A 10462-nucleotide genomic window follows, 5' to 3' on the forward strand; every position below is an offset into this window, starting at 1 on the left:
TGGAACACACTCCATAGTAATATGGAGGCTACAAACGCGATGCGCAAACTCAGAATCGTAATGCGCAATCTTTGATAATGGTGTGTGTGTTTTGGGATCCCAATTCGGCTACACATTGTGGGGCGTGGAATGTTCATCAGTGCCGAAGCCGGCCGAAAGAATATGTGGGGTCGTTGCTAATTGTATGGTTATTTTCTTCATATTGTACATCAACTCCATAGTAATTTTAGGTTTTTTCTTCCCCAAAACTTGTGGGGTCAGCCGACCGACCCCACAACTTGCATATAGAATAGCCACTGATCCTCATGCATGACTTCTAGCGCGTCAAACTCCTCTCCCTCGGCGAGGAGGGCGGCCTCCTCGTGCGGTTCCTTCTCGTCCAAGATCTGTTTTTTTCTTTAAGAGAGACATCCAGTTCGACCACAGAGGAAGCAACATGGCTACAAGGAGGGAAGTGGAAGCTGTGGGTGACGAGGATATGAGCTAGGTTTTACATGGCGACGACCTTTTTATAGCTGCGGGCGGCAGGAAAAAGTGACCGAAAACATTGTCGCGTGCACAACATCGATATTTGGTGACAAATTATTCACATCAATTCAAGGACTCAACGACGACAATTGCGGCTCCGGAACACTGGTCCTTAGGGGTATGTGCAGCTGTCATCGACAAGGTCATTGTCAGGCCGGTTCCGGTATGGGAGCGGCAACAAGGGTGCGTCGGCGGCTCGTTCTGGCATGGTCGTTCGATGGTCCATAGACCTCGATGTATTTTTTATTTTGTTTGAGGTGTTTTGTACTTTCGGTGAATCTTTATAACAGATCAGGTCTTTTCAAATTTTTTTGGCGCATGCAATGCGGCAGCCGTCATTCATTATCTCGCTTCCGGGTGAAATTAGCGTCTAGCCATCTACGCCGTAGTAGTGACGGATGGTTGGCCGCGTAGGACGAGAAATAATAGCTTCCATAACCTTCAAATATGGAGGCTCGCTTCAAAATCATGAGGATTTTTTGGGGGGTCGCGACTCTTCTGATCCGTCTATTTTGATGAAAATCGGCAAACATAGGTTATTATGTCGATCGGGTCGGCATGCGGACACTCACCGGCTTGAAACTTTGGTTTGGGGTCCACTAGTTTAAAAAAAGCTTAAAATAAACACTGATTGCGTTTTAGCAAGTTACGATAAAGGAAAAAAAGGCACACGCGAGCTCCTCGGATACCTTTGTTGTGCACAAGTGGAGTTTACCGCCATCCATCCGTTAAAAAATGGAAGGCCATGGCCGTTCTTGTCATTTCGTCCCGAGGCTCAACCCCTCCTCTCAATAAATACCCAAAAATATCACCACCCCTCCCTCCGGAGAGAGAGAAGGAGAAACGAACTGAACGCGCACGGCGACACATCCGGTGGCACGCTTCGTTTGGCTCTCAGCGCTCCTCGTACGCACGCACGCACGCACGAACACGCGCGACGCGGGAGCCGTGACGCCTCGCCGGCGGTGGGGATGACGAGGCGGTGCTCGCACTGCAGCAACAACGGCCACAACGCGCGGACCTGCCCCGCCCGCTCCGGCGGCGGCGGCGGCGGCGGCGGTGTGAGGCTCTTCGGCGTGCACCTCACGTCGCCGCCGGTGGCCGCGATGAAGAAGAGCGCGAGCATGAGCTGCATCGCGTCGTCGCTCGGCGGCGGCGGGTCCGGGGGCTCGTCGCCGGCCGCGGGGCCGGGGGGCGGCGCCGCCAGGGGAGGGGGCGAGGGCGCGCCCGGGTACGTCTCCGACGACCCCATGCACGCCTCCTGCTCGACCAATGGCCGGGCCGAGCGCAAGAAAGGTACCGCTAAGATCTTCCCTCAATGCCTCGTTTGCTCCTATCTTGCCTATTATCTTCCCGTTCGATGAGTGAAATGCTTGGTTGGGCGGTAGAACATTCCCTCTCTTCTCCTCGGCGAATTGCCTCTATGAGCGACAGAGGAAAACGGCGCCTTAGTTTCCGCCATTAGCGCCCCGTCTCCGCATCTGTTTGCTTCTGGTTAACTCATCGCCTTCAGGTGCATCTACCTACCGCGGCGTCTAATGCAGCGCTTAGTCTTAGCGGTATGAATGAATAAAATAAAACCTGCAGCTAGGAGAGGAAAGAGACGATTTTCTTGTCGTCTCCCCCAATTATTAGCGTTTTTACTTTTTAATCTCTAACTATTTAGTTAGCTTGCTTCAAATTCTGTACTATATTGCTTCAGGCATCGCATCTTGTGTGCGAGAGAAAACAGAATTTTGTGGGTTAATCGCATGGTTCACCCTTTTTTTTTTTAAAGTTCCTCGTATGCTTTCGCTTCTCCGGAGATTCATATGCAACCAAGATGCCATACTAATGATAAGCAAATCTCCTTTAAATATCAAAGCGTGCCAAGTCCCAATTCCATTGAAGAAACCAACAAGCGCTCCAAAAGTTTTCTATTTTTTGTGTTTCCTATAAGAAATGGTGTCAATAATTTGAACACATGCTTAGAATTTGTTTGTTTGCCTGATGATACCATTGTTACCATGTGATATTTATGAACCGTCCAGAATAGCCGACACAAATCAACATAAACGTACTACCTCTATATCTTTTCTCACCTGATTAAGTTAGATGGACATGTGCATCACACACAGGGCGTGTATAGATCACATTGCTGAGCGACAGTGACTGGCCACGAATAAAGAGCCCCACAAGTCCCGCCCTGATGTCTCTTTGACCTTTATTTAATCACCTGATCCTAAAAGAATCTAGCCATATTAATGTCCAGCTGGTTTGACCAGTCCTAGATGTTTGCAGTGATATGCTATTTTATTGCATGATTGTACTCCCGCCCTGGGGTACTTTATTATTGGCACTTGGCTTCAAAGGGACTGTAGGAGCCAAGTGCCCTTTTAGTTGCTTATAGACTAAGGTAGGTCTGTTAGGGTGTTAGATGTCAGCTTTCCTTTTCCTTCTGTGATATTGTATTTTGGTGTTAAGTCTTCTGTGCTAATGGTTTTGAAATTAACTGAAATATGCTGCTACAAACATTAGGAAAATACCTGTAAATTGTAATAGAGTGCACTTGTTCTATACTTTTATGGGGCAATATCTTGGTTGATATAAAAGTGCATACCTCTTGCATGGCAACACCATGTAATTGTGCTGTTCTGTAGAACTTTCCACTTGAATCACTCATGAATTCAAACAAGGGAGATTTAGTGGGACGGCGATACAGATCAAGTAGGTGACACTTTCTTTCCTGCTTTAGTCATTCAGGAATGCTAGAATGGTTCTGTCGGTCTGTTACACATTTTGGACGTTGTGGTGGTGTGGAATGCGCATGAACTTTGTGACCAACTGCGTAGAAAGCTGAGGCCAGACACAATGGTTTTCTGAACCGACTTTTTCTTTTTAAGGTAACAAAGCCAAAAGCTCGTGGTTTACATCAAGTTCAGATAGCAATGTGATTTTTCTTTTTTGAAATTTACATGGGCAATTCTGCTTCGCTATGCTATTATTGTGAGTGCAGCTTCCAATCATAGACCTATTTGTGCTTCAGGTACACCTTGGACTGAAGAAGAGCATAGATTGTTTCTACTGGGTCTGCAGAAGCTTGGCAAAGGAGACTGGCGTGGGATATCTCGTAGTTTTGTTGTCTCAAGGACCCCAACTCAGGTGGCCAGCCACGCCCAGAAGTATTTCATTAGACAGACAAACTTCTCAAGGCGGAAGAGGAGGTCAAGCTTGTTTGACATGGTCCCAGAAATGGTATGCAATTTTTTGCTGTACATAATAACAGGGATTATCTGCCTTCTCCACATATGTTAAACTACCTGCTGATACTTGTGCTTTCCTCTTCAACTTGAAGCCAATGGATGAGTCCCCTGATGGCACGGAAGAGTTTATGCTCTGTGGCACTCAAGATGAATCAACAAGTTCAAATAAACTGTCACTGTTTCATCTTGAGCGACAGAAGGAAGCAGAGTGTGATAAAGATCTGCCAACTTTGCAACTAAGGCAGCACGAGGAATCTGAATATGCAGGGCCTTCACTAGAAGCACCAGACTTGGAGATGAACAATGGTGTATCATTCAAGACCACATCTGTCTCGACAGTGCCGGCATTCTACCCAGCATTGCTCCCTGTTCCACTAACACTGTGGCCTGCAAATGTTTCTAATGTGGAAGCATCAAACGCAACCCATGAAGTCCTAAAGCCCACTCCTGTGAATTTAAAGGAGGCAATTAAGGCGGATGAGGTTGTCAGTATGTCCAAGCTCAGCATTGGTGGGGGTAGCTCTGGCTCAATGGAACCTTCTGCTCTTTCCCTTCAGCTTACCGGGCCGACAAATACAAGGCAATCAGCTTTTCATGTGAGCCCACCAATGACTAGAACTGACCTTAGTCAGGGAAACAACAGCCCAATCCATGCAGTTTGAAGAGTCATGGAATGGACCTTCCTGGTCAAGTCTTACAGATTGTATTAATGGTCCTGATACTCTATAATGTTGCGTAAGCTCCTGCGCTTGTACTTTTGTACCGTAACAGCTTCTAAGCTAATGTATCACCATCTTATTTATTTTTTCATTAATAAAGGTAGTGTCACACATGTCAATGAAAATATCCTATATGCCTGTCAGTAAACTCACACTATTGCTACCTTTACGGATACAACTTCACTACTTTGGAGATTTTTGTATGTGAATTTTATAACTAGACATATGCCTTACAAATTTACATATCTATGTGGGTTTACTAATCGAAAAATAATAATTAATATTCCTGCATTTTCTTTCGAAATTTGACAGATCTGCTTGAAACATAAAGCTAATAGAATGATTTATGTAGGTTGTTGGTATATATGTTTTTGTAGACTGTTAAATTCCTTGACTTTTTTTTAAACTGGGTTGTTGGTATATTAGCTTTTAATTACCAAGGGATGGAGATTTTTGCAGTTTTTCTGTTCCTTTTTCTGTATTTGTCTTTGTTTGTGTCTTTGTAAACTCGATCCTCAGGAGGGAGGGCTTTACCCTCTCTTCGTATGTTTTGGCACTAAAATGTCAGTTCTCATGCTGATTTTCACTAAAAAAGAAGCTGATGGAGAAAACTGAAGCACCAGATCGGCAGTAGTATTCCTTTGGTTTGTCGCATTGTTTTTACGAAACATCTATTTGCTCAATTTTAGTCTTGCAAAAGTTCGATTGAAGTATTATGCGAATGCGAATCATTCTGCGTTTGACTTGATATGGTCTTCTTGATAGCCTATTTGCCGAACGTTAAATGTCTGGAACGCCTGTCTCATGTGCAATTGTGTCCTCTGCTGCTATCCGTTAGCCGCCTCTCTTGCTTACTGATATACCAATAATTAATCTTTATTCTCAAAGGAAGGCACTTACGCTCCATTATATGTTTGATATGGATGCCACAGGTCACTCCAGAAGATGAAAGAGGATGATGCTGCAGTGCAACACAGGTCAGAGACTCATTTCTCAGTAATGAAGCAAGAAGCCAAGAATTTGTACCAAATCGAATGAAGTACTCGCGCGAAAGCAAACGAGTGCACCACTGAGTACATCGAACAGAAGCATGCAGCTACGAGTGGCTGAAATGCTGACTGCCGACTCAGTCACCAACTTGTGCCATGTCGTCCACTGACGCCGAAAAGCAAGAAGAACGTTTTCCTTGCGCCGATTTGAAACGGGCGCGGGTGTTCCCAAGAAAGAGTGAATTGCACATAACCGTAAGAATTGAGTCACCAGTTTCACATTACCACAACTTTTGTACTGTCAGCTTCAATAAAATTATTACAACTTTTGTGGCAAATTCATTAACCAGGCAGCTAATTTGACAAGGCTGGCCGACATGCCAGGGTCTAGATGGATTGGCACTGATATGTGGGTCAACCTCGTCAATTCCGCTATTAACCGCGCTGTTAGCGACTTGAGCACAAAAGTTGCTGTTTTGTGCAAGTTGACACACAAGTCATGGTTCTGTAAAATAGTGGCACAATTGTTGTCGTTCTGTATAATTTACTCAATATTTTGTTGTTCCTGCCCACCAGGCACCAGCAAGAGAAGGCTGTCAAAGTGTCCAGTGATGCCCACAAGAACTCGCGCAACGGTAAATATGACCCACCCAACATTAACAACTACTCCCTCTGTCCCAAAATATAAGGACATTTTTTACAATATAGTAGTGTAAAATAAGTTCTTATATTTTGGGACGGAGGGAGTAATTCTGAACATTGTCCCCCGATATAATGACAATACTTTCAGTTTCTTGCGACGAGAATCGGTCTAAAGAAACCACAAGGGGCATCCAAACATGCATATCAGAAAATCAAACACAAACAAACTTAGTACAGATATAGCAAACCACAAAGTTCGGCTATGTCACATACACATAGGCATTCAGAAATGACATAGACATCCAGATAACAAACATCCTATAATACTTAGTTAGTTACTCCCTCCGTTTCGAAATATTTGTCTTTCTAGGCATTTTAAATGGACACAACATACGGATGTATGTAGACTTATTTTAGAGTGTAGATTCACTCATTTTGTCCCGTATGTAGTCACTTGTTCAAATCTTTAGAAAGACAAATATTTAGGAACGGAGGGAGTAGGAGTGAGGACACCCCACCAAGAGGAAGTGCTATTCAGTCACCTTCATACTCAACGTCCTCAGCTGCCATGAACTCCCACTGGAAGCAATTTGGACCCAAAAGGCTTCCGGGGATGTCCAAAGTTGACCAGGTTACCTTCACCTCGATAGTGGCCAGCCCAAGCTTGAAAACGGAGACATGGTTTCCATGCTTTTGAACAGGGAAGGTGCAGCTACGACTGAAAGCGCAATCACCCGAGCCACCAGTCTGATTGAGCATCAACGATACAAGCAACTGACCTCCCTTCGCCACGGCAACCACAGTCCTGCTCAGCTCAGACGCCTCGGCGGCGACAACTCCGTCAAACAGCTGGATCTGCGCGCTCAACTCCTTGGTGTAAAACAATGCTGCGTTCAGCCTTATCAAGCCACTGCCCTGTGCCAGCTCTGATATCCCAACCTGCACGGTGGCCTCCGCGGCGCCCCTCAGAAGTGAATAGGTTATGTCCACCGCCCCGCAATCGCCGTCGATCCGTCTTCTGTTCTTTGTAGCATGTCTCGAGGTTATGTCGTTGAGGCAGGCAACGCAATCGACGAGCTGTAAATCATCTTCTGCTTCTCCGACACCTCTCTTGACCTTCATGTCAAACTCAATCAGCACGGGAGCCCCCATTCTGATGCCCCTCTTAGGGCCAGTCATTTGTATAAGGCCGTCATGCTCCACGACGAAAGGATCATCCCTTGTGCGGTTGAAGATGTAGTTACGCATAGGGTTCAAAAGATCCCTGACAGCCACGTATCCATACAACTGGACTGGGCCAGTAACATGTGAAGAAGTGTAAGCTAGCTTCAGGGAGAATATCTGCAGCATGGTGCGAAAATGTTGCCTTCCACAAACCATCCCGTCAGGCATGCAGGAGGCTAATGGCTCGGTCATCATCATTGGCTCCAGACAAGCTGATTGAGAAGCAATGGGAATTGTATATGCAGTAGATTATAAAAATTGTTAACCACATAATTTCAATTAAAAGGAGACGAAGAGAACGAGTGGCAGGATACATAGATTGGTGCAAGCAAGGCTAGAAAGTGGAATCAAAACAGAAATATGATAATATTAAGCTTACAAATTATCAACGCAATATTATCGATATCCTGAAGTTTAGGTAAAAAAACATATATCAAGCACAGTTTGCACTAACTTTGCATATATATTTCTGAAGTTCAGTCACAAAATAAATTGACGACTAGAGAAAATCAGAGTAAACTAAGTATTTGGAGCATTTGTCTTTCATGAGAATGAGAAAATTCAAACATTTGTGCAGAATATATAAATGCAAGAGCTTTCTCAAAAATAGCTGCACAGTCTTTTTAATCTAGAAACTATGACTATCACGCCTGGCGCGTGCTTGTGGTTGAACTCCTGTATCTTGTCTGTGGCTTGGGCGGTTGGCTTTATATATAAAGCGGGGCGAAAGTCTTTTTCGGTAATCTAGAAACTGTGACTATCACGTGGTCTCTTTAGGATAAGCAATAGTACAAAAGTTGAAAACACTGGGTCGAGATTGATTAAAATGGGGTTGGATCTCCTACTCATCCAAAAAGATAATCTTGATTTAATAATAGGCAAATTAAATAAAAAGAGAAATACAATGCAATCATGAGGGTCAATGCGTTTAAATGTTCTATAATAAACAGAAACAAGTGCTTACAAATGCTCAGTAGCGCCATTCTTCAAATCATATAGCATCCCTACTTCGATCAATAGGTGCCGTGGGTTTTTTAATCAACAGAAACAGTGCATAGATGCTCTTAGCCATCTTTTTTGATCATATAGCACCTCTACTTTAATACCACCCATTAATTAATTTTCAGAGAAGTCAAACTTATCTGTGTTTGACCAAGTGACCAAGTTTATAGAGAGTAAAATATCAATAACTGTAACACTAAAATAGTATCATTAGATTTACCATGACATATATTTTCACATTCTGTTATTTGATATATCATAGCTGTGGATATAATTTTCTATAAACGTGATCAAACATACATATAAACATTTAATTTTTAAACACATCTTATATTTTGGAACGAAGGGAGTATATAGTATGTATAAAAGAGGAGCTTTTAGGATTTTGGCCACAGTATAAAAGAGGTGCTTTTAGGATTTTGGCCACAGTACAAAAGAGGTGCTTTTAGGATTTTGTCAAAATCTTGCAAAATGCAGAGGTTGGTGTCTTTGGTTTTTACTGAAATAGATATTTGAATTGTTGCTGGTTGTAAGGTGTAAACTAAATCGTTTGTAATGTTTACTTCTAGAGGTCGCAGTCATGAAGTGAAACTTTAGTGGTCTCGTAGTACAATAAGTAAGGGAACTGGGAGCCAACCTCCTACACTGAAAAGAGAGGATTTGGCAAAACCAAAATCACACATAGGAGCCATTCAGCAATTATGAGATGAAAAAATTACGTACTCTCGCTGGCATCTTGGAGACGATAAACTTTCGTCCAATAACCGTTGCTTCTGAAGATGGAGCCGTCAGCATGCTTCAAGTGGCGAATGAGGCTGGCACGCATCACGCCGTCGAGCGGACGGCCGTCCGCACCCAAGGGCACTCTGCTCTGCGGAGCCCCCGCCGACGCGACGGCTCGCGCGCTGCCGCTCTCGATCTTTCCTCTCTTCTCTTCGATTGAATCTTCGTCGCCGAAGGTTACTCTGCTCTGGGAGGACTTCGACGACGGGATGGCCCGCGCGCTGCCGCTCTCCATCCCGGCCTCTTCTCTTTTCTTCGATCGGATTGTCGTCGCCCCAAGTCATTCTAGTACGTTTTTACTCCGCAGACACCCATCGACGACGCCGCTTGTACGCCGCAGCTCCCCAATTTGTTTGGTTAGGGTTTGGGTGCGTGTTTGATTTTCCATTTTCCTCCATGTACAAAACCCTAGAGACCGCTCTCTTTTGTGCTCTTTCGCATATATCGGCTAATGTTTGCTGCCGGTCGACCGGCTAACGACTCGGCCAGTAGCCACCCCATAGGTACATTTATATGTACCCATGGACAATCCATCGCTCATTAAATTCATTAAGATTGGTGCAGTTGATCACGTATAAAACAAGAGAATTCTTTGGAATAGCAATACTCGGAATATGACCTGATCATGTCAGCCTTTTGCCACGAGAGAGAGCATTGACATGCATTTTCTTTCATCCTTATACTTTTTAAAGGCCCGTACTACGAATCATCCAAATGATATTAGAGGACCAGCCAACCGTTGGATTGTGGCTTCGTATGTGAAGGCTGATTGGGATGTCTTGCACCACGCAAAATTTATTTCTCACATGAATCGTTTTCACCACATGTAGGAGTAGGTAAGGACAATTCCATCGCGCGACCCCATCTTGTCTGGGTGCGTCTGTTTGGAGTAAAACAGACAAATAGCGCGGCCTAATGCGCGACCCCAAACGGACAAATGTCTGGATTTCGTCTGTTTTCGATCCATCCCGGCCCAAACTTGCGCCGAGTTGGGATGAAACGGACATCGCGCGGATGGGCTCGCCGCACGCCCTTGTCCCCCCGTGGCCCGCGTGTCGGGGACACTAACAGTCCCTTCGCTTACAACGCATCCACCCCCTCTCCCGCCCGTCCCGCCGTCGGCACCGTCGCTATTCTTCGGCCGCCTCCTCATCGCACAGCCCCCGGCCGTCCATACCAAATCATGTCTCGACATGGCCGCCACCATGCCCACGCTTTCGCTGTAGTTTTGGCCGTCGATCGGAGGAGGTTTGGCCGTCACCGTCGTAGCCGGCGGCAAAGGGGATACGACCGTCGGCGACTTACCACGGCGGCCACGACAGCTTCCGACGAG

The 10462-nt window shown here is 45.2% G+C and overlaps 2 protein-coding genes across 3 annotated transcripts; one reads left to right on the forward strand and one right to left on the reverse strand.

Moving 5' to 3' along the window:
* Positions 1-1339: 1339 nt before the first annotated feature.
* On the forward strand, positions 1340-6033 carry LOC123068927 (transcription factor MYBS3). 2 transcript variants are annotated; one of them, XR_006432154.1, is made up of 4 exons: positions 1340-1824; positions 3554-3762; positions 3863-4505; positions 5422-6033. XR_006432154.1 is itself a non-coding variant. In XM_044491624.1 (3 exons), the coding sequence occupies exons 1-3, from the start codon at positions 1500-1502 to the stop codon at positions 4430-4432; spliced, it is 1104 nt and encodes a 367-aa protein (XP_044347559.1). In that variant the 5' UTR covers positions 1340-1499; the 3' UTR covers positions 4433-4637. The 2 variants fall into 2 exon arrangements, 1 of the variants encoding a protein (XP_044347559.1); XM_044491624.1 differs by lacking the exon at positions 5422-6033 and having other exon boundaries at positions 3863-4637.
* Positions 6034-6234: 201 nt separating this feature from the next.
* On the reverse strand, positions 6235-9490 carry LOC123068926 (uncharacterized). The gene is made up of 2 exons (XM_044491623.1): positions 9070-9490; positions 6235-7556 (listed from the first exon to the last, which is right to left on the reverse strand). The coding sequence occupies exons 1-2, from the start codon at positions 9362-9364 to the stop codon at positions 6655-6657; spliced, it is 1197 nt and encodes a 398-aa protein (XP_044347558.1). The 5' UTR covers positions 9365-9490; the 3' UTR covers positions 6235-6654.
* Positions 9491-10462: the final 972 nt, after the last annotated feature.

This window comes from Triticum aestivum, chromosome 3B (assembly GCF_018294505.1).
Source record: "Triticum aestivum cultivar Chinese Spring chromosome 3B, IWGSC CS RefSeq v2.1, whole genome shotgun sequence".
Classification (NCBI taxonomy): Eukaryota; Viridiplantae; Streptophyta; class Magnoliopsida; order Poales; family Poaceae; genus Triticum; species Triticum aestivum.

What these genes read in the sequence shown, in the direction of transcription:
- LOC123068926 (XM_044491623.1), bottom strand. Translation starts at nt 9,364, where the DNA reads ATGGAGAGCGGCAGCGCGCGGGCCATCCCGTCGTCGAAGTCCTCCCAG. An exon ending in TCTCCAAGATGCCAGCGAGA is followed by an intron (nt 7,557 to 9,069) that starts GTACGTAATTTT and finishes CTTCTCAATCAG; the next exon opens with CTTGTCTGGAGCCAATGATG.
- LOC123068927 (XM_044491624.1), top strand. Translation starts at nt 1,500, where the DNA reads ATGACGAGGCGGTGCTCGCACTGCAGCAACAACGGCCACAACGCGCGG. An exon ending in CCGGGCCGAGCGCAAGAAAG is followed by an intron (nt 1,825 to 3,553) that starts GTACCGCTAAGA and finishes TTTGTGCTTCAG; the next exon opens with GTACACCTTGGACTGAAGAA. An exon ending in TTGACATGGTCCCAGAAATG is followed by an intron (nt 3,763 to 3,862) that starts GTATGCAATTTT and finishes TTCAACTTGAAG; the next exon opens with CCAATGGATGAGTCCCCTGA.